We start from the raw sequence: 23,941 nt of genomic DNA, 5'->3' as shown, positions 1-23,941 counted from the left end.
CAAAAATACTTTATTTTATCCTAAAGGGGAAATCATATGTTGTCATAACTCATATCATCTTCAAAGAGGATTCTGACTGAAGATTGTTGCTATTAGGGCTGTTGTAAACGAATATTTTAGTAATCGAGGTACTCGAATCATTCGCGGAATCGTTTCAGCCCTAGTTGCTATGGTACTATTTTATTTCTTTGCGTAGCAGAGATGATATTTCAACGTAACATGTCCTAGATGATAATATCATTTGTTGGCCAGTTCTGCTAATCCACCTCATTTGCATTTGCTGCTTCTCTGTAAATCTGTCTGGCTGTCCTACTTACTGTTTTTATTAAATGTAATTTTTCTTTTCTATTAGAGGCCACAAAAGGAGGAGCAAGGATCGGTCCAGAAGCCCTCGGAGGAAAGCGAGGTCACCTTCACCAAAACGGTCAGTCCGTCAACCTCTGAGGCCCCAAATGTGGTTCTGTTCTCAGCAGCACCTGAGTCATTTAATACGTTGTTTGGTTCATTTGTTTGTCATTGTTCATTTGTTTCCGTTGGCCTCTTTTAGAAGTAAACGGGAGAAGAAGAGGGAGCGCAGCAGAGACAGGAAGGAGCGTTCCTTGTCCAGGAAGAGAAGCCGCAAAGACGAGGAACGGATAAAGAGCAAATCCAAGACAACCAAGGTGAAACAACTCGCGATTTTCTCACCAACCCATCTGCTATCCCCTTAACAGGATGACCAGTTTAGTAGAACGTGGCTCTCCACATTGTGGCCCTTGAAATGATTTTGTTTGACCCCTGAGCACAAGTCAAGAATTTGGAAATTGTCTGTTTTTCTTTTAATAAGGCAAAAGTCCAAAGCCTTTTTTATGTTTCGGGTCTTTAATGATATACAGATTTCATTAAGAAATGTGTTTATTATTGAGCAGGTAAACCTAAAAATACTACCTAATTTTGTGGCCTGCCAGTAGTTTTGAATTTGCCTCAGTCAGTGCTGACTTCTTTTTTTTTTTTCTTGAAGTCTGACCTGTCAGTAACAATTTTGACCAAGTGACTTTTTTTTATGGGCTTTTACATAAAACAATATGGTGGCTCCTAGATAGGAGTTTATAATCAAAGCAAAAATGACAAGATTATCACCATTTATAGCCTAACCTCCACCAGGAGGGGGTGATGTGAACTTAAAATGTTATCACAACATTTTGTTGTACTATTGTGATAACAATAAAAATTGTTAAACTATTTATTACTTATTTTTTTGGTAATAGTGTGGATGTGCCTGGACTGGGCCACAAACACAAATATTGCTCTTGAAAAACATTCTCATTTAAAACAGACTTCTTTAGGATGGCAGTTACTTAAAAAAGTGTGATTTATATCACTAAATCCCAAACAGTAACCTTATTTTATTATGTTATCAAATGTAATGATATTTATAAATTATCTCATGGAACAGTGGACACAACAGCAAAACTAGGACTTCTGATTATACTGTTTTTATACAGTCGAGATAACAATAAATCAAAATATTTTCAGAAATATTTTAAGACAGTTAATAAGAGATAATTGCCGACCCCTGACCTCCACCTGATTTTTTTTAAATTTTTTTATTCAACTTCAACTGCATCTTGGGAGTTGATGCGTTCGCCCACAAATTGGTTCATCTCATGTAAAATTAAAATGATTGTTTTGCACTTCCTGTTTTTACTGAAAAAGTCTAAAGTGTCTCAAACGTAAACATTGGGACAGCAAAGCAAAGTAAAAGTGCAGAGTGTAAAAACAAACGCAGTGCACTGAGAGTGTCTGAATATATTTAGCCAGTGAGATCGTTTCACAACTCTAAAACAAAACCAAATGAGGCGGTGGCAAAAAAATAAAAATAAATGTAAAAGTAGTAGCGTACAGGAAGTGCTGCAGCTCTGTGACCAAGTTGCACTTAAACAAATTAGACAACCAGATTGCCTCTCAGTGGTTCTTCAACTTCGGTATGACTCCATGCGCTTTGAAATGTTACGTTTGGCAAGCACCGTTCATGCCGTTCGCTCTGAAGCAAACCTGAGAGTAGAGGAGAGGGGAGATAAGTGAGCCAGAGTGTCGGACCGCAGCACATCGCTCTATCTCCATCCCGTCCCACCAACTCTAGGTAATCTCGTTTCAGTGGTAAATGTTTCCACTCCTCTTTAGGTCGTTTCAGATGGGACCACACAACTAACCTACTTCAGTTCCAGATCAACCCAAACGATAGCGTTGATAGAAAAAACAAGTTGAAGAACAAGTTGAAGAAAGGCTCGTCGCTCCATCTGATCTGATAACAATCTGAACATCTTAGACGGCTGAAAACATGCCCACAAAAAAAAAAAAAAAAAAGCCTTCATGTTGCAGGGCTCTGTTCGTCATATCTGCACACAGTTTTGTCACGTACAACAGTTAACAGCTTTTTTTTTTTTTTTGGAGTGTGATGCAGCTAACTGTTTGTTCTGTTTTTGAGGTAAACACGAATCTGTTGTCAAATTTCAATGAGTCAAATCCAATCAGGTTAACTCTGACGCCATTTCAGGCTTAATTTATTCCAGACTCGCCTCTGTGGCTCCACAGAGACTCGGACTTAGTTAGTAAAATTCCTTGTTCCACTTGTGTATTCTTTGCCCTATAAAAAGACATACTGCAAGTGAAGAAATCTACCAGTGACTTTGGGTTTGTGCAGTGTAATTAAAATAATATATCGTCAGATTACTTGAACAGGGCTGTAAAACGTATAAGGTTCATTTTGAGATCACCACAATCCAGAGCTGCTAAATCCTCAAAGCACTTTGACATTTTTATCATGTGAAGTGCCTTACAAATAAAGGACACTGTCCTTAACTCAGTCAGTGTCGTGAGTTTTTACAAATGGCCGGTCGAATTCTTGTAAGGGAGTCGTTCTTGAGCCACGGCCAGCGGCTCTCCCCTCCGGCTCTGGGTGTCCAAACTTTTTGTCTCATGAGCCAATATTGTCGAGTCAAGAGGCCAAAGAAGTGATATTTGTAATTAAAACTTATGCTGTGATAGTTTTTGTTTGCCAGTTTGATTAGGGATGAAACAATTAATCGGATTAATTGATTATGAAAATAATTATCAACTAATTTAGTAATTGATTAATTATTAACTAGAGTATGCAGAATCAAAAAAGGACCATTTGCTTAAATAACATATTTGTAGCAGTAATTAAGGCAAAACTGTACAAATATATATATATTGCATTTAAGATAAAAAAAATTTTGTTTGTAAATGTCTTAACTAAAAATCTTCAAGTGGTATAATTTCAGCTTCATCTGGTTCAGATTCAGTAAAGGGATGCAGCGCTTTTGCCTTCCAGGCACTAAAATTTTTATTTTCCTAATTATGATACAAGTTTTTTGCTTATTACCATGATAAAAATGTGTTTTATAATTTTATTATTATTGTGTATTATTATTGTATAAAAGAGGCTTACGTGGGTAAATAAAAAATCTGCCAGTTTTTTTTTTTATCAAATCGTCAGAATATGTAATTACTCAATCAAATGAAGTCAGAGTTTTTGTTTTTGGTTGGAAAGTGATTTATAAATTATTGTACACTATTAAAATAAATATTTATCAGGTGTTTTATTTTTTTTTTAAAATCCAAAATGTAGTCATTTCAGAGCAATAAAAGCAGCATGTAGCCATCTTTCCGTCCTGTTTTAAGCGTTGACTTTCTTTCATTTAGCAGGACTACAAAAGGGAAGAAAAGGCGGCGTACGGGAGCGACAGGGAAGGCTCAGCCACTCCAAGTGAAAACATGACATCATCACCGCGCGCCCAGCACAACGGCAGCTACAAAACTCACAGAGAGGAGGCCGCGTTTCTGGGCCGCAACGCCACCAAGTGAACAGTCGCCGTTTGCGTCTCCCTCGTCCCGCCGCGCGCGTCATCTCCCACCACCTGTCGCCTCATCACGAGTTTCTTCCGTTTTGCGTTACGAACTCCCGCTGCAAACCCGAGGATTCTGACGTCGAGCTCATTTTCCTGCCCGGAGGACAGGAGAGACGATGCTTCGACACAACCTTCCAGGATAAAAGCACGTCGGCGTCATCCCGACGGCGGCGCTTGTTTCAAAGCGGCTCCGACGGACGACGCGATGTCGCAGAAAGAAAAACAAAAGCTGCTGAGATCGACCAGCGCGTGTGGAAACCTGGAGCCAACCGAAGAGGCGATCGGGGCTGCGGTCAATGTTATTTGGTAAAACTCTGGATTTTATCTGTAAGCTTCATTAATGCCTCTCAGACTGGCAGTGTTTAGTCATGCTCCGGTACATCAACCCTTTCCTCTAAATAAATTCCTCCTCAGTAACAGATTAAAAATACTAATTATGAAAATAGGAAACGTGATCTAATTCTTTTTATAAAAGCCGACATTTGGTTAGAAACAGTGTTGCCCCGGTAACAGCGATGGCTGGAACTCATCTAGTTTCCGAATCGTTTTTTCTTTCCATGTTTACAAAAATCCAAACTGCTATTTTTTTTTTCAAAGTATTAAAAGAAAAAAAATAAAAACTAGTAGTCTTCTTTCAGCTAGCTGACTGGCAGTGTACAGGACTATCACTCTAAGCTCCAAACACTGTTAGGAAACTTTGAGCGGTGATATTTGAAAGCCATTTTGTTCCTTGGTGGCAGTCACCAGCCTGTGCTTACTTCTCAAAACCACATGTGCAGCAGGAATCTGCTTAAGTCATAAAAACTGTATATTGACTATTGTCTTAATTATTTATTTAGTCAATAAATGTGAGTGGGATCATAAAGGAGCAAGAAGTATTTTGATATAAGAAAAACAAAACAAAAAAAACTGTCTGTTCAGGTAAGGAAAACTTTTATATCTGCAACTACAAAACCTGGATCAATTTGGTCAATCAAAAAAATTAGTTTTTTTGTTTGTTTTTTTAGTGTGTTTGGCCTTTTTAATATATAGTTTTAATTAGAATCAGTAGCGAGTAGTTTCACCAGAACTGTTGCTATATATTGTGTGTTGTGTCAAATATTTGTCAGGAATCCATAGTTAAATTTTAAAGCTACTAAATTAAAAAACAAATCCATTGACATTAACAACTTTAATCTCATTTCAGTTAATATTTCTTTTTTTTTTTTTTTACTTAAGTGATTGTTTAAAGGTGAGGAGGGAAAGAATGGTTTGATCCAGACCTTTTCAAACAAAAAGGATGTGCAAAATTGTAGAATAAAAAAAGAAACATAAAAACTTAATTTAACTAAAAACGGCCAACTTTTACCATAAATGTTAAAAACTAAATAAATAACCAGAAGAAAGTGGTGTGGCTGCAACAGAAGCTTCCCCCATCTAGCTGATTCGGAGAAGCACAGGCGTACGACTTGTTAGCACTAGAAGTGTGAGGACCTTCCTGTTCCTGTAAGGATGTAAACTGGAGTGAAGACTTTTTTTCTACAAGGCTAAAGAAAACAGGTTTCTGAAGTGCTTATTTATTTTTTTTCTTGTTTGTGGACACTTGAGAGGATTTCTGTCTGAGGTTTGTGAAGTGTCCTTTTGTCCAGCTTTTTGCGCCTCATTTCTGCACCATCCAGGAACTCTGTTGTCCTTCAGGATATTATTACTGAATAATAACTCAGAGAGCTATAATTATGAGACAGTATGTTGTTGCAGGTGTTTGGCCCAACTTTTGTCTAGATGTAGGCCTCATTCGCATAGCTATCATTGCGTCAATTTCTATGTTGCCACAGCAACATTTCAGTGTACCATGTTTGATTTTTCTTCTATCGTAACGCTGAGAGATGAAATATTTTCAGTTAACAAGATGACTGAAAAAAGTTTACGGGCTGATTTTTTTTATTTATTTTGGAAATGGGGGAAAATAAACTGAAATCTCGCAGGTCAACAAACCGTATGGAAGCACAGAAGGGTCAAAAAGTGCCTAGACCACGATTGTACAGCAAGCAAATAAAATATTGAGACTCATTTGGATGTTTTACGAATAAAACTAATAAGATCTTATATTAAAGTATTGTGGGCTGTCGGAATAGACTAACTGTTCATGGGATGTTTTTATCCTTTTATTCTGTGATTTAATGTGTTGCAGTAGTTATGAGTGCTCAAACATGGTGGCAAAACGGCAACAGATCCAGTTCCTATTTTGAAAAGTTTACGTCTTTTTTTTCTTAACACATCTGTCAGAAGTAATGAGCTTCAAATGTCAGAATTAAATCGTTTCAAGCTCATCTGCCAATATGTGAACATGTACTTTATTACTTTTTTTATGTGCTCATCTTCTCCGCATTTGAGAGGACTTTTTTGTGCTGGGAAATTGGAGGAGTTGATGTTGGTTCAGTAAAATAGTTTTTGAAATATTCGGATGTATGTACATATTACTCTTTGGTTTGAACCTAAGATGTTTTATTTGATTGCAAAAGCTCTGAATAAAGAGACTTTCCACTCAGATGTTTTGCCTGGTTGTTTCTGTTCTAAATATCACTAATTGCAAACTAGCATTTATTGTACCACTTGGAGCTTGTTGAAGTTTACAGCATTTGGACCTAGTATCCAATATTTTTCATACATATAAAGTGAATGGAGGTCCTCAGATCGATAAAGTACAAGAATGTGTGTCTGTTTGTGTATTTCTCACACAAAACATTTTAATAAATGTCAACAATGACCAGAAATCCCCGTATAGTTACTGACTAATCAGTGACGTACAGGAAAATATTTTTAGTCGTAGACACGTTCACATTCAAACGTAAAGTAAGGTATACTTCCTTTGCAAACAACTTTGGCATTTATGTCATTTGCTTCATGGTTGAGTTGTACACATAAATACAAGCTTGACATGCCATTTGTACTGAATAAAGCTTAAAAATAACTGTTGTCCTGCAACAGGTGTAAAACATTACAGCTCCATTCAGGGTGTTTTCACAACTGGTAGCCCAGTAGACCAAAACTGCAACATTTACATTTTCGGCTCAAACGAACCAAACCCTTTGAAAATCCTGTTCCCCTCCTCGCCTGCGGTGGCGCTACACCAAATCCCACTGAGGGAAAAGGACAGGAAAGTCTCCACAGAAAACATGAGTGTAACTTTCTTCTTCGTAAAATGCAAACAAAAATGGACTTGCGTCAAAATTTAGCTGCTGTAGGATTCCTCCTCTGTCTTTGGTAAAAGACCGCAAGGCATTACTCCCGCTAGTGCTAAACTTTCACATTTGTTTAGGTAATATATGTCCAGCGATATAGTTCGCTTCGTGCTTTTGGAGCTGTCTCAGGTCCACTTGGCGTTTACATACGGATTCGAACCGTACCAGAGTTCACTTCAACCGAACGGAGACCTAGGTTTGTAGGCAGACCAGAGACCACCTTCCCAAACGAACCAGACTTTCAAGGCAACCGAAGTGGCGTTCACACCAGGGCTGGTGTAAATTCACTGTCTGACGGTGGACTGGTGCTAAATTGTCTCACGTAGTCTAATCTCATAGACTTTAACACAGTGAAGTCCTCCGGTTCGCCTTCGATGCTCGGTGTGTTTGAGCCACCTTCCGTCGTCCACTGCGGGGTGAACTGTTGGAACATTTCCATCGTCGTATAACCGCCTGCAAAGGTAAAAGGTGAGCTTTGGAAGTGTGTCCTCTGTGTGTCCAGCAAAGTGTCCGTTGTGTCATCATCGTCTGCCGCGCTGTCTCCGTCCCTGTCGCTCCAGGCGTGAGCCGTTTCCAGACTGTCGTCCTCACAGGTCCTGACATGAGGCAGCATCGACGACAACGGGATCACGGCTTCCCTCTCTAGAATCTGGAAACTCTTCGTGTCCCATTCCTCCACCGCTTTTAGAGTCACTAATGCCTCCAGAAGTTTCTGAGTGGAAGATGGTACATCATCAACAGTTTGCATTCCTTTAAGGTTGTAAAAGTTGTAAAAGAAAAGCAGAAATGCACATTTACCAGTTGTCCGGGACTCTCTATTTTCTGCACTGCGTTGCTGTGTCCAGGGTTGGGCACCCTTGGCCACAGAATGGCTTTTACCCTAGGCACAGTCAGTGTATGAGTAATGTTGTGTTTTGCTGTTCAACTTTATTGCCATCAGAAGTAGGGTATAAATGTTTTACCTTTTTATCACCGGAGACCCAAATACCAGCAAACAGACCACCACTACGAAGGCTGCGATTGCGACCCTGATGCTGAAATTCACTGTGCAAAGAACAAAATAAAAATTCAAACTTCAGCTCAAAAGAATAAATGTCTTAAAACTTACTAATCAAATAACCTTTCGGATCCGTTTTAAAGACACTTGGAATGCTTCGGATTCCTTCGCCCGCCGATGTGAAACCAGATATCTGGACTTGATACGCCGTTCCACTTTTGAGGGCCTCCATGTGAAAGCTGGTAGAACCCGGATCCACCGTTATATCTGCGAAGAAATGGGACTTTGTTTGAGTTGTGCTTCTGGTGCTTGGGTATTTACCTACGAACCAACAGGAATCTCTGCTGCAGCATTGCTGGGAACAAATTTTGCTTTAGAATGCAGAGCGCTCTCTGCTCTCTGATACCGTCCAATTAAATCGTTTCAAGCTCATCTGCCAATATGTGAACATGTACTTTATTACTTTTTTATGTGCTCATCTTCTCTGCATTTGAGAGGACTTTTTTGTGCTGGGAAATTGGAGGAGTTGATGTTGGTTCAGTAAAATAGTTTTTGAAATATTCAGATGTATGTACATATTACTCTTTGGTTTGAACCTAAGATGTTTTATTTGATTGCGGCATTTGGCATTGGGCTTGCACTCGGGATATTTACCTCAACTGAAGTTGATTTCGCAAACAACATACCACAAATTTCCCTTTGTCTAGATTCCATTCATAATTACTCACAGTTGTTTCTCGAGGCCCATTAGCATGATGCACTTTGCCCTACATAGCTGAAAACCAGACTAGTTATGACTCATTCTTTTGCAGTTTGGCAGAATTAGAGTTCAAAAACAGTGCTTTTGGGTCAGCGTCTGTGTCAACAAATTACATGCTCAAGAAATTATTTACCATTCTGATTGACACCGTGTAAGTTAGAAACATATTGGTGAATCTACTACAGGACAAAGCAGAAATGAAGGTGAAGGCGCCATGTTTATTTCGCTAAAACTCTTCCTAGCTATCACTTGGTTTGATATGATTGGTCCTTACTGTGCGCTGTGCTCGTCTCCTGGTAATGATGCTCAGTGTAGTAGATAATGTAACCCAGCAGGAACCCTCTCAAGTCTTCCTCTGGGATTTGTGACCACTGGAGCACTGCTGAATTAAGCGTCACGTTGTGGAAGCTGACGTTTGCTGGGGCGCCGACAGGAGCTGTGGGCGATTCCAAGACATGATCACGTAAAGTGAATTTTTTTTTTGTTTTATAATTGTAAAATATACTCAGATTGTAAGATAAAATTTTAAAAGTGCAGGCAGCAGAGGCGACCCTAGGACTGTTTTCGGGGGGGCTGAACCCTCCCTAAAATATTCGAAAACCTCCCTGGAATAATGTGTTTTTTGTTTGTTTTGGGGGGTTTTTTTTACAAAAAACTGCCTGCAAATTCTATATAAATAACCACATAAGGTATTATATTTAAGTTCGGAAGATGATACAAGTGTGAAAGTTTGCACAAGTGTTCTTCAGAGGCTTTCTAACAATTTTAGGTGTAGAGCCACAGAAAATTAGAACTATCTTGGCGTCATTTACAAGACAATGATTTAATTCCATTAACTGTCATATTTTACAGTAGAAGAGTTTTCTGTTACGCTGAATACTGAAAAGCAACTTCTCTGTTTTGTTGCTGTTTGACAGATTTTGTTCTCGCCTACTACGAAATGCAAATTTTATTTGCAAAGCACTTTAGTGCAGTTAATATCTGCTTTTAAAGTGCTGTACAGTATTCATAAAGCACAGATAAAAACACATAACAATAAAACACAAATTAAAACACATCCTGTGCATTCTGTAGGGGCTGAGCCCCCCCTCTTCTTAAAACCTAGCGACGCCCCTGGCAGGCAGTATCTGACTTACATCCTTCAGTGTGATAAAACTCTGTAGTCCCGTAGGTGCTCTCACTGTTGTTGATGGACTTCATGTTGCAGGTGTTCTTGTTTGGTCGCAAATGCAGAGTGACTCTGTACCTGGTGTAAGGCTCCAAATGTTCTGGAGTAATTTGAAAAATAAAAAAAAAAGGTTATATTATAGACTGGTCATTCAATTTACAGCAAGTAAGTATTAAATGTCTCAAGTCAACATGTCTCTCAGTTTAAATATTTTTAACAAGGCCCATCAATGTAAAATACACATCAGATCTTGGCAACAACCTGGGTGATGCACACATAAGCAGAAAATCAAACCATATTAGTTCATAAATGAAGTTATGGGTGAAAATCCACATGAAGAAAATGTGCAAAACGTCAATAAAACTGCTCTAATAAAACATAGCTACGGACATCTGAAGGGAACTTTGTTTCATACCGGTTGCGAATATTCAAAACAAGAAAAACCTTGATATAGTTAACACTTGATTCTCCCTCTGTGTTTCACCTACAGACCAAAAATAAACACTTGATTTAGATCAGATTTCACGCTGATGCACGTCTTTCCCCACCACCGGCTGCTTCTTTCAGCAAAGCACTTCAAAGTGAGCAGTTCAAAACGGGACTTCCTATCATCTTTTCCATTTCACTTCCATTTAGTTTGGCAGAAAAACAAACAACTAAAGGAAATGAAGACGATGGGGGGGTATTTACCATAACCAAAAGGAAGACATGTTATTGGAAACCTTCTGCTGTTAAGAAACATGAACGTTATTCCAAACATATCAGGTGTATTTAGACACTTCATCTAATATACTGCATGTTGTCCAGTAAAGGCTAGATTTTTAAATGTCCTTTGGTCCTAAACCAACTTTGGTCCTACTTCTAGATATGGAATTTATTTATTTATTTGGAGGTTCATTATTAATCACCTGCCTTACTGATCTAAGCAAATCTCTCTTGGGTTTGTTTGGAGTATTTCCTCTGCCGAAAGACATGAGCTCTTTTTTTTTTTTTCAGATTGAAACTAGCAGTTCCTACGACGACCACCTGAACCACCAATGTCTCGCACTCAAACAAACACTTGGATATGTGTTGTGACGAGGGGACAATTTGGCACATTATTTTAGGTTTTACACATGCACTGTTACCACATGAGACTTTCGGCTTTACAGGAGCTCTCACAGTGTGTGAGGTACACTAACGTAGGTAATACACACTATACACACACAGCTCCACACGCTCACTCAGAGTAAACACAACCTCAGCTCAATCCAGACACGCATCACGTCTTTGGTCGGGACCGCTTCAGACCCAACAGCAGTGAAACAGTGAATCATTTCACCAGGGCTGAAACAATTAATTGGATTAATCGCGACAATTGTGATTAATTGATTATTGAAATGATCGTCAAGGATGGAGGGATGGATACACAACAGGGCTGAGATGATTAATTGGATTAATTGATTATTGAAGTAATAATCAACTAATTGATTAATCGTTAACTGGACTACTCAAGATGGTCATTCTTTCATTTACAGAAAGAAAACAAATTTAGAGTAATTAAGCCAAAACTGTTCAAAAACTATATTGCATTTAAGATAAAAATAGCTTTGTATGTAAATATGTTAGCTTTAGCTTTAGCTGCACCCGGTTCCGATTTACCAAAGGATCTTTTGGTTTTGCATTTTAGGAAATGCAATTTTTATTTTCTACATTTTAAAAGTAATTTAATTATTTGTTTATTTGCATTTATTTGTATTTCTAAAAAAATTTGCTAAAGAGGTTAAATCAAAAATCCGTAGAATGTGCCATTCTCTGATTAATCGTTTGAAAAATTGATTAATCGATTATTTAAATTATTCTTAATTGTAACCCTAACGTACACCGTGACGCATGCTAGCGCCGGATGAGTGAGTACCGCTCCCTTCTGCACATGTACAACAAAAGGCTTACGGTCGTTAAGGCTGCAGTGTAGTTGGTCAGGAAAGGCGACAAAAAGCAAAGACTCTGTGTCAAATTTCGTTCTCTAAATTTCCCACCACTCGCTTGTTTGAACAGCTTACCCACCTGATATAGAGGAAACGGTCTTCCTGGCAATGGCGTCCTCAAAGAAGGACAGGTACCATCCCGAGTGTCCCTGTTTCATCCACTCCACCACGTAGCAGACGTACTTCTCGATCAGATCGGGCCTCCAGTGGATCGTGAACGCCGTGCTGTTGTGGACTGTCACATTCAGCCTCCCGTCTCCCAAAACTGCGGATTCAAAGTTTCGTCATGGTCTACGGCGCCACGGCGTCATTCATTCAGTAACCAAAACAATCTGCTGAGTTTGTACATCGATGTTTATTGAACGCTACAGATCAAAAACGAAACGACGGCCATACACTAGGTGATAAACGTCCAAAGCAGTGGGTAGAAATATAAACGTGTTCAAATTTACCGCTTCTCCAGCAACATCACAATTATGATCTCTTCCTATTTATAAGTTATTGTAGCAACATACTCTGATTATTCATCAAAGTATTGATTCAATGATGTGCTTACAATATTCCCATATGTAAGAGTGTTACTAATAGTAGCTCTACTAGCATTAATGACAATAATAATGATAATATTGTTAATAACAACATAAGATATCAAGATAATTTCCCATGTACAGAGCAGACCAAGTCCTTAATGCTTTAACGCCACAGTCTGTCTGTCCCACACAAAACGCAAAAACTTCTTGCGGTTCTGAACTCGGTTTTAATTTTCATTTCCCTATGAAATTCTGTTTCCTGCTTTAAATAACACATTGCACCCTGTTTGTGAATTCACCAAATTAGTAAGTTTTAATAATTTAGGTTTTATAAGTTTGTCATTTGAAAACAACAACAACAAAATAAAGAAGTGATTTTCTTACTGTTGGCGCCTATGTGCTGTGGTATGACGTGGGTGGCAGCTGGCGAAACGCTCGCGTTGTTGTAAGCGCTGATGTTGAGGCGGTACGCCGAGTAGGAGAGGATCAGTCTGATCTCCGGCTCTGAGGTGGTCAGCTGCGCCTGCGGAGGCTCTCCGGACTCTTTCCAAACGGTCACTCTGTAGCCGTCGTACAGATCTTTGACAGGAAACTACCAAACAGCACAACTCCCATTTCAGCACCGTGTCATTCTCATTATTATCTTTTCTTTTCTTTTTTTATTTTTTAGGATGTGTTAAAACTGCGTTGATTCAAAGTGTGCAAGTACCTTCCAGGTTATGGAAATCAACCGGCAGCCGGTTTTCTGCGTAATATCGGTGTATTTGGCGCTGACAAGGATGGGTTGAGTTGTAAGCTCTGAAAAAAAAGAGATTCGACGTAGTCAATATTTTCTGGATTTTTACTGCTTTACTTGATTTCTGAATTCAATCTGAAGTCAGTCCTCACCTGATGGGACGTAGTAATTTTTACTCCGTGGACACTGTGAGCATTCAGCAGTAGTCACACACTGTATCTGGACAATGTAGACCAATGAGGGCGTTAGCTTCTCCACCACGGCTGTGTTTGGAAGCTGAGTCTCCACAGTCTGTGAACAAAGGCAGAAATCAGTGAGCTGGAAACAAGTCAAACCAGGTTTGATTCATTTTGATAACTTTAACGCTGTAGTGTAGAACTTTTATAATGAATATGTTTACACATTACTATGTTGTGACAGTGTAACACGAGACAGAAAATTTGTGAAAAAACGGAGCTCCTGCGCCTCCTTCCGGTGGTCCTACTGACATCTGCAGAAACGTTTTCCGCTCCCGATCAGAAACAACCAATCAGAGCCAGGAGGAGGAGTCATTCGGGCTCACGTATGCGCTGCTCAACCTGCCACAGTTTATCCGCCATCATCGGTGGCCATGCTAACTAGCCTTAGCATTCACTGCAGGCTCCCGTGTGGGGACCTAGCATATGAACGGCGTGTACATGAGCATAATCGACAGCACTAAGACCCTCCTCCTGGCTCTGATTGGTTGTTTTTAGACCAAGTGGTGTATTTCTGTAGATGGCAGTAGAACCACAAGCAGAAGGCAGAGGATAGTGAGAGTTTAAACAAACTCTTCATTGTATAGCAAAAGTCAATTCCAATATTTAGACATTGACAAATGAACAGTAAAAGCTTTCTGCTTTCTTGAAAGCTCTAATATTAAGACTTAAAACATTAAGCACAAAATGTATCAAGTTCATTTCCATTTAAGAAACAAACCAGTTCAAACACGTACACCTATAAAGTCTTTAAATATAAAGTAAAGTTTAGTCCAGTTATTTACCTGCTAGCTGTGATATCACAATATTACAATATTATCGCTTTCACTTTTTGTTTTTAACTGATGTTACGTGGTCAGGACGGATAGTTGTTCCGAAAACACGGTTTGCAACAGTTGTGAGCAGGCGATTAATCCCGACCTCGTTCCACGAGTGGCTGCCCAGCGCTCTGTATCTCACAGAGATCTTGTTATTTCCGTCCTCTTTGAGCCAGGTCACGTTCACCTGCAGCGCCCCAGGTGTGCGAGACAGCAACACTTCGTTAGGAGGCCCGCAGGACCGCTCTGAAGTAGAGAAAAGAAACAAAAATAATAAAATTCTCACTGTCTGACATTAAGCTGTTTCTGTTTAAGATTAGCAACATTCTTTCTATTTGCCCATTTATGTTTTTTCTATTTATTTTTTTTTCACGTCACAAGTTTACTTGCATTTCCTCTGTGGTTTGGAGAATCAAACATTGAACAGTATAAAATAGGTCCAATGTTTTGTTTACAAAGACGTCGTCCAAGCTGAGCACCCACGCAACCTGAAGCTGCAGTCATCATACTTCACAAAGACGACACAAAGTGACTTATGGTTTGCTGACTTCTTCGTTTTTCATCCAAATGAATTCTGAGTATAGCCAAGTGCTTAAACTTCAGCTTAATTAGACCGCAGGGTTTCTTTCTGTGGGCATTTTGAAACCGTAAACAAACTTTTTCTAGCGATGGCTTCTTCCGTACTGAGTGGCCCCTCAGTCAGTCCATACAGGACTAAATTACAGAAGTTACATTTATCTGAAAATGCAACTATTTTGGCCAACTTTGGAAAATAGAAAATGATCTGTTGCACTGATGGGTTAAAGATTTCTGTCAAGTTATTAGTGCGTGTGAGTCAAACAGCAGAGCAGCGGTATGAAAATGGAGAACCAAAAACACATCGTTTCATATACGTATATATAGAGAGAAAGAGAGTGATATGTACGTGCACACACACACACACACACACACACACACGCACACACAGACTTTCATACACTTTCTCAGACTTACTCAGAGTCTTTTTTGAACCACTGAAAACTGCTTTTGTGCAATTCGCCGTCCCCGCATTGTTTTCAATAACCTCCACCGTAAAGTTGAGGTCAAATATTTTCAGCTTTTGACTGGGTTCGGTTAGGTTGTAGTAAATGACACAATGAGGTTTGTCTCTGCAAAAACAGAAATGAGAAAGAAATGGACTTTTACAAAAAAAATAAAAAATTCAATGAAAAAACTGCTTAAAAAAACACAATGGAAAGGTTTGTGGCATACGCTTGTTGTAAGATGAATGTGTAGCTCTTCGGTCCATGTTTTCCGGATTCCCACGTACATTTCTCATCGTTCTTGGATTTACGGAAACAGTCTAGATCATGGACTCCATCTTTAAAAGAAAAAATACCACACACAACGTTGCCTATCTCTGATGTGATTGCACCGATTGACGAGATGAGGATGTCTGTTCTCACCTTGGTGAGTCCCACAGTGTTGGTATTTGGCTGAAATGTTCTCTGGCTTGCACCTTTCTGGATGAACATAAAATATGAATGAAGACACATCAGAGAGGTGTCTGTCATTTGGTACAAAGCTCCTCCAACTCAGCTAAAATACAGCTGATACAAGAAATACTAGTCAGGAAATTCAAAGCACTTTGAATCAAAATTAATACACAAAGAGTTTATGGTCACGCCTTTATCACATTTTCTCATCTCGCACCTTACCAGCATCTATGTGGAACTTAACTAGCTTGTTAAAAAAAGGTTGTTGTTACCGGAACACATGCAAAGCAAAAGTTACGTTAGTGCGTTTAAGATCACCCTCATGAACAAGCTACACTCCGCGAAAGAAAGAAACTAAGTCCTACCTGCAGAAACATGGACGTGTGTGAAGATTGGAGCACAGAGAACGAGCATCAACCCTTTAATATAAACAACAGTTAATGAAAACATGATAAGTCATGCAGTTTATTTCTTTTCTTTTTTTTTCTTTTTTTTTAATGCGCAGAAATGTTTCAAGAAGACCAGAAAAAGTCTGCAGGTGTCTTACCAACGACGAGAACATGCATGTAGGTTCCGAGCCAACAGCATTTTGTTTCTGCCTCGCCGCTCTGCACCCCACGACCCGACATGGTGCCCGACACGCTGAAACCACGATGGTGGGTTTGGGAAAAATCTCACACCCACCGCCCGCTGCCATTCACAAGCGCCGCGCACAGAGCCACTGCTCTGCTGAGACTGAACGAGGAGGAAATATTTTGGGGGAGTTTTTTCCTTTTCTTTTTCTTTTTTTACGCATAGCGTGGAGGGGGCGGTGACGAATTATGACACTGTAAGGACGACTCACAAACTGACAAGAAACAGTAGCTCTGAGAAATAACACGTTTTTTTTCTTTCTCTTTTCTTTATTTTTTTTTCTTTCCCAAAAACAGAACCACTCGACATGAAAAGCTTTTGGCCTCTGCGCATAACAAATGTGACCTGCAAAGACAAAAAAAAAAGCTTTTCAAATGTAATGACTGTAAAGTTTCTGTTCGCAAGGCTGAATGTGTGTTTGAACTGTTGCAGGCAGCTTTTCAGAAACTCCTGTGCGTACAGTTACTGAAAGACTCTTTCTGTGATCAAACCCGAGAACCCAAATGACTTTACTGGCCCGGTCAGATCAAGATCCCTTCACGCCCCGTTTTGCTTTCAAAGAATCAAGAAGAAATTTCAGTTGAAAAATACACATTTTTCCTGATGAAACCAGAAAGTCAGTTTTTTCATGTTAGCTCACGCTAACATGAACAATTTTTTTTAGGAAAAATTGTTTCCTAAAACAATTTTTTTCCCTCCATGAGAAGATGGAGGGAAAAAAAATTGTTTTAGGAAACAACAGCAATTTCCTCCCTCCTGCATAGACCGCACTTTGTTGAACTCTGGAACTTTTAGAAAAGATGCGGAGAAGAGGTCATTTCCTGCATTCTGCAAAAAAAACAGTAAATGTATGAAGTCAATCAAACCCTCCCAATGTTATGTGTTATTTATGTGTGGCACGTGCCGGTTTAGCTTGTTCGAAGTTTGGCGGTACACGATGTTTGACGTATACCGTCAAAAAGGAAAACACGATCAATTTGTTTTCCTTTTGTTTGTTTTTTTTGGTAGAAACATTTTAACCTATATCGATTTTATTGAAAGTCAAGCTATAAATTGTAAATTTACGTCAACTTCTACATTTAAAAAAAATACTATCATTACTATAAGAAATTTTTCAACTCTCAATAACTCATGCAGGCACATTTAGTAACAAAAATTGTTGCAAGTAGAAAAGAGAATAGAGAAATTTGAACGTAAGAGGTTTGCGGTTTAAAAAACTGCAAAAAGAAAAACAAAACAAAAATAAGATACAGCATGAAATTAAATTTGCATATTCTGAGCCAACATTTAAGAAGCAGAATTTAATTTTACACACCGCCTTCCTGCGAAGCAAGTCAACCACAACGCTCTCGTCATCCTGTCACCTCTCTCCATGCCTGTTTTTAAAACCTTTGCATTCTACCTTTAACACATCTTGCATATCGATTAATTCAATCGACTTCACAGCATTTTGTTAATAACATCAAATTACACTTTTTTTTTTGTCTCGTTTCTTGGTTGGCACTCAAGCCCTCTGCCCCTTCCATTATGTGGTTTATAGTCCCTAATTTGCATCATGTTTCTGTGTTACATTATGCTACTTTATGTTTCATTTTAAAACATTTTTGCAAGTAGGATTTTTTTATTGGTTTACAAAAAGTGTGTATTTTTCTAATCTGAGTAGCTACACTCACAAAAAAAGCATACATATATATTTGCATAATTATATTGATGGTGGAATTATATTTTCGGGAGGCAGTCCATGGAAATAACATTTTGAATTAAAAAAAATATATCTTAAAACTTAACATTTCCATATAAATACGATTTAATGTATATTTCACTGAAATGAGCTGGGCTTTTTTTTAACCATAATTATTTATATTTGTAAAATAATGAGTACTGTCAATAACTATATCTGCTCTTGATCACAACATTATGCAAATCAGATCGGTATCCAAATATCAAACTGAAAGGTTTGTCCAACACTCTGTCAAAATATGGTGCACTGAAACCTCCAGAGGTTTTACCAGTTATCATATTAATAATCAGGTCTTGTTAGGCCACATTGTGAACATCATCTAACTCAAACTGTCATCCTTCCCTCTGACATTTGCAAATGTCATTTGATTCAATGCAGAGAAAATTGTTTAGCACATTTACTTAAAATGACGTCTGAATAGTCAAAAATATTCACAGTAAAACCTATTAAATGAACCAAATTGTGCATTTTTGAGAACATTTCCCAGTAAGTCTGATGCTTTTCTCTGGAGATGTTAGAATGTGTCATTATCTTGTTCTGACTTCGCTCTTTTTGTATGTGCTGGTTTCTGCGTTGAGTTTTGATAAGTTTATCTTGGTATATCTGGTGGCTGGGTTTTGCTCTTCTGTTGTCTGATTTTTTTTTTTGCTCTTTGTGAGTTGTTTGCACTTTCTGTTACTTTTAACCTCCAGTCAGTGCATCGCTTCTGTTACTTGAGTGACCTGAAGGCAAGTCGAGGCGAAAATACTGTTTAAATGACGTAAGGAAGGAGCTTTGATGTTCACATAATCACATCCGTTATCATTCTTTATCAAAGGAGAGGATTTTTTTTCTGGTGCACAGTTCATTGCGGTAACATGTTTGATGTGTCTTCAACCTTTTTTTTTTTGTCAGAAAAATTATGATATGTGAGTTCAGATCGAGCTTCAGCACTAGCAGAGAAGACTTTGCGTCACCTACAAATGTGTCACCACTTCATGGGAAACACTTTAAAATTACAAAGAGCTATAATACACTGTCTGTTTTTGCATTATCAGCACACCCTTGTTGCTACATGCTGAGGCAGCATATGTTTCGACAGACATCGGTTGACCCAGAGGTTCTTGGAAAGCAGAAATTAAATGTATAAAGCTACTTAAACAGCTGTGTGAGTTCAATATAACATTTTGACTCTATTTACTGAAAGATGTCAAACCGTGCAGTTTGTTGTGCAGCAGAATCATGTCCGAAAGATCGAACCAAAAAAGAATGGTAAGCACTTGCTAGCTTAAGCACTCTTTACCATCTTGATAAATCTCTCTATGACCATACACCCGATGCATTCTGCATTCTTCCATTCAACTGTAAGGTTTAATGAAAAAGCTGTTTCAACAGTTAGACAGCTTCTTCTTAAGTGTAGCCAAGTCCAGTCTCCTTGCTCACCACAGTACTGAGACTGTGTTCAGTGACACCCATATAAATACAGACTGTGGAAGAACCACAGTGCTGGTTCTGTTGGACCTCGGCACAGCGTTCACCACTGAGGTCCAATTAAGCAACTGGAGAGCTGGATTGGACAGTACTTGGCTGGTTGTACTCCTTTGTGTCAATTGGTATATTTTTTTATTGGAGTTGACTAAAGTCACATGCAGGGTTCCCCAAGGTTCCATGTTTGTGTCCCTCGTATTTCATATCCACTCTACATGCTCCCATTAGCTCAGATTATAACAAATGGGTTACCATGACTATGCAGATGATACACAGTTCTACATCAAGATGTCACCAGGTGACTACGAACCTGTTCAAATATTGAGCAAATGCAAATCAATGGATGGGCCATAACTTTAAGTTATTATCTTTGGACCTAAAGAGGAACGATTAAGAGTCAGCATGCATAGTTATTAAAGCTAGAAACTACTGATCAGGCCAGAAATCTGGATGTAGTGATGAATTCAGACCTGAACATTCCCAGTCACATAAAGATGATTACAAAGTCGGTCTTCTATCACCTGGAGCATCAGTAATTTTGGTCTGCATTTCAACTTTTCTTTACATTTCCTGCCACCACAATTTAATGTTCTTTTGTTTGTTTATTTGTTGTTTTATTTTATTTTCATTGTGTAAATTGCATTGAATTGCCCTGTTGATGAAATGTGTGATTCCAATAAACTTGCCTTCATACCATAAATGTATTCATAGCGTTCTCAGCCTGGCTGAGTGTTATCTGCAGCTGTCGCTGCATCCTCTCACGGGGGCGATACCGTGTTGGTTTGTACACTGTCTATTTAAAGCAGAAGAAGAAAGAACTGAAAAAGATTCACCCCAAAATATCATAGTTTATTTGTGCAGCACATTTCAGCAACAAGGCAGGTCAAAGTGCTTTACATCATAAAAACACAAACATGCAAAAAAAAAAAAAAGAAAGAAAGACAAAAGACAAAACATCGTAAACTACTTTTTGTCAAATGCCATCATTACACATCAGAATGTTGGTCAGTGTTTCATTAATTATGATACAAAGGCAGCTGTAAACAGGTGGGTTCTTAGTCTACATTTAAAGGAACTCAGTGTTTCAGCTGTTTTGCAGTTTTCTGGAAGTTTGTTCCACATTTGTGGTGCATAGAAGCTGAATGCTGTTTTTCCTTGTTTGGTTCTGGTTCTAGATGCAGATCAGAACCAGAACCAGAAGACCTGAGAGGTCTGGAAGGTTGATTTTGTATATATTCCTTGATTTTATGTTTTGTTTTGTTTTGACTTTTTCCTAGGTCTTGTGTCTGATTAGTACTACTTTTGAGGATCTATTACACTTACAGCTCCTATGATTGTTTGTACTTGCTTGTTCCCTGGTTGTGTCAAAGTATTTTTTGTTTGCTTTTTTGAGTAACCTGTGTGCTTTCCTGCCACTCAATGTAAAGTCAGCGTTTGAGTCACTTGTACACCACTCAATCTTTACAGTAAGTGAGTTTTCCCTCTTCAAATGCCAAAAGAAAGGGGTTTGGGGTTTGGGGTTTGGGGTTTGGGGTTTGTGGTGGGGGGGGGGGGGGTCGCACTCACGATTCTGACATTGTCATTCCAGGTGTGAGAATTATTCTTAGTTCACACAGAAAGGATGGGCATCAGAGTAAGCGGGAGGGTTCTCTGTCTTTTTATGTAGATTTCCTGAAATTGCAAATATATTTTTGGGATCATATAATATTTTTGGGACGACCTATTGTTTTGAATTTCCTTCTAAAATGGCACATTCACGAGGCAGCAGGACCAGACTCTGGCAGTTCCCACCACAGCAAGTCGTTGAGTCTCCTAACTCTCATCCTGAAAAAACACAACGTTAGTCTAAGCATCTTACAAGTACCTCCAGTCCATGTGTTCAATGTGTGTATTCCTCAGAAAAGTATAAAAAGAAGAATCTTATAAGTGGGACTGTATGCTCAGAGGTGACAGCATATAATCACCTCTATTAAAACATGTAAGTGCAGTAGTATGTTATCATGTGTTCACTTTTAGGAAAGCAAAAAAAAAAAGAAAAAGAAAAACACCAAGATGACTTCTAGCACTATTAGCTGCATGTTCCTCTTTCTGTAATGAACTGGAAACACACAGGAAGTTCACTTCACACCTCGCCAACTTCAGCTAGTCGGTATAAAAAAAAACGTCATTAATGCTGTTTATTATCATCTTAATCTCCACAGGTTACTGTAACATTTCACTATCTGAAAAAAAGCAACATTTTCATTTTGTTTTTCTTTTGCGTTTTCGCTGCAGGTGAAGTGATTAACGAAATAAAAGATGAAAAGGATTTTTCTTGGGATTTAAACAGAGAAACAAAAAAAGAAAAATAACCTGAATTTTAATCGCTTACGATTAAAATTTGTGAACTATTCAGAGATCTCCTTGACAGGAAGCTGGTTTCCGCTAAACGAGCGAGTGTGTGCCTACTCATGTTTTTCTGAAATGTAAATTTCCCCACCTTAACTCTTATCATGTTTAAGATCAGCCGTGTGCTATAAGTCATTTGTGGGCAAGCAGAGTTGAAATGTGACATGTGTTTCTCTCTCAGTTTTTTTTTCTTTCTTGCTTTGATCACGCCCCGTTTTGTGCTGCTGCAGTTTGACTTTGAGGATACCTTCAGAGAGAACAAACTAATGTAGGTCATGGCCGCCGCTGGCATTTTCATAAATTGGTCTGCTTTAAAAGGCGCCTGAATAATTTCCAGTAGTTCCATGTTTTCTCACAACATAAAAAAAACATAAAAAAAACAAAACAAAAACAAAAACAAAACAGAAACAACCAAAAATTGGATTGAGAATTAACAGATTAACCAATCAAATGTTTGCATATTTTAAACATGAATGAATACAAAAATACTTAAAGGTGATTATCTATAATTTAAACTTAGATTTCATTTTATTTACTTTTGTGAATATATTTGCAAATGTGGCTAAATATATGTAAAATTAATGTATAAAATATTTTAATTGAATTTCTTTGTTTTAAATCATTTGGATGACATAAAATGTGTGGCTATTTTATAGTTATTCCATTTAAGGAATGACATGGATAAATAACTAGGTAATCATATAATATACAGTCATGCTTCTTGTCATTGTAAAATTTTCTTACTACATTTATTATTATTATTATTATTATTATTATTATTATTATTATTATTATTATTATTATTATTATTATTATTATTTTGTCTTCAGATTTCAACATGCCCAGGAAGAACACCTGTTTTCAAATACCTCAGAGTTTATGGTATTATAATTTTTATTTTTTTATTTTTTATTTTACTATAAAAAATAAAAAATAAAAAAAAACAGGCCCACGGCATCACAGATTTTCCACCATCTCCCGAGTTACGTTTTCGCAAAAATGTAAAGCTGAACTAAAACTTAAATATTGTCATGAAATAAACTTTTTTTTAATTTTTACTAATCCCAAAGGGATTAATAAAGTTTCTATCTATAATCTTCATCCAAACAGGGGACAGCACAGCAAAACATACAAAACAAGCTGCCTTCGTTTTATTTGTAAGTGCACCATCTAGTGGTGACAAGAAGTAATGCAAAGAAATTTAGAGTTTGAAAAGTTTTTAATGGACTTTTCAGACCCAAAAGACAGAGAGAGAGAGAGAGAGAGAGAGAGACAGACCACTGTTTTTGGGTGTCTACTTCTTAAAATATGTGTTGATGATCACTGTATCAACAGAGGCTCAGTAGTCACTGTTGTCCCCCAAACAACTTATAAAGTTGCACATTAAATTCATTTTTTTGATGGTAAACTATCAGTCTATTCAGAAATCATCTGTTCTGTGATTGTGCTGTTGTTGGTAACAGAGCTTCACATTAATGTTTTTTAAAGCAAAACAAATTATCTTGGTTCCTTGACGGGTTTGGAAACAGAGTGGCAGAAGAAGCTGACATCACGAGAAGCAATCCATGGAATCTGAGTCACAGAGCCAAAGATCCGAGTGACATGTTTCACATTCACCATTTAGTTTGCGAGCCTTCATCGAGCGAACAGCTTTTTTAGCCTCATAGCTCGAAGAAATCAAACCTGGGGAATATTTTAACGAGCAGGTTAGGATAGAGAAGTATACCATGTCTGAACACATCAGGTCAGTATTCACAGGGAGAGGGAGAGAGATTTTTGTTTGTTTGTTTGTTTGTTTGTTTTTTAGGACTCTGAAACATCTAAAACAACCAGTGGTGGAGAAAGTACTCAAAAAATTTACTTAAGTAAAAGTAAAAGTACCACATTAACATT

At 38.1% G+C, this 23,941-nt stretch overlaps 3 protein-coding genes across 5 annotated transcripts in view; 2 read left to right on the top strand and 1 right to left on the bottom strand.

Moving 5' to 3' along the window:
• srek1 (splicing regulatory glutamine/lysine-rich protein 1) overlaps positions 1-5,208 on the top strand; it is an 11,940-nt gene extending 6,732 nt beyond the window's left edge. For 2 of the 3 annotated variants that reach the window (XM_016662746.1, XM_007575817.2), the window contains 2 exons: positions 548-662; positions 3,706-5,208. In XM_016662746.1, the coding sequence (XP_016518232.1) occupies positions 548-662; positions 3,706-3,867 (277 nt within the window). In that variant the 3' untranslated portion in view covers positions 3,868-5,208. The remainder of the gene's footprint in view (positions 1-547; positions 663-3,705) is intronic. The other variant, XM_007575816.2, reaches the window with a different exon arrangement.
• A 285-nt stretch (positions 5,209-5,493) lies between these two features.
• Positions 5,494-16,549, bottom strand: LOC103154511 (interleukin-31 receptor subunit alpha). The gene is made up of 16 exons (XM_016662745.1): positions 16,367-16,549; positions 16,185-16,238; positions 15,790-15,846; positions 15,596-15,704; positions 15,338-15,492; positions 14,448-14,590; positions 13,443-13,581; positions 13,264-13,352; positions 12,939-13,146; positions 12,104-12,289; positions 10,026-10,157; positions 9,164-9,325; positions 8,253-8,396; positions 8,095-8,176; positions 7,931-8,012; positions 5,494-7,844 (listed from the first exon to the last, which is right to left on the bottom strand). The coding sequence occupies exons 1-16, from the start codon at positions 16,446-16,448 to the stop codon at positions 7,395-7,397; spliced, it is 2,274 nt and encodes a 757-aa protein (XP_016518231.1). The 5' UTR covers positions 16,449-16,549; the 3' UTR covers positions 5,494-7,394.
• A 7,047-nt stretch (positions 16,550-23,596) lies between these two features.
• The window catches only part of LOC103154510 (transcription factor 7-like 1), a 13,316-nt gene continuing 12,971 nt past the window's right edge, over positions 23,597-23,941 (top strand). The window contains exon 1 of the mRNA XM_016662744.1: positions 23,597-23,792. Coding sequence (XP_016518230.1) covers positions 23,776-23,792 — 17 coding nt within the window. The 5' untranslated portion in view covers positions 23,597-23,775. The remainder of the gene's footprint in view (positions 23,793-23,941) is intronic.

This window comes from Poecilia formosa, unplaced genomic scaffold, assembly GCF_000485575.1.
Source record: "Poecilia formosa unplaced genomic scaffold, Poecilia_formosa-5.1.2 Scaffold389, whole genome shotgun sequence".
Classification (NCBI taxonomy): Eukaryota; Metazoa; Chordata; class Actinopteri; order Cyprinodontiformes; family Poeciliidae; genus Poecilia; species Poecilia formosa.
The sequence above is the reverse complement of the archived record's forward strand: the minus strand, read 5'-3'. Positions and strand labels throughout refer to the sequence as shown.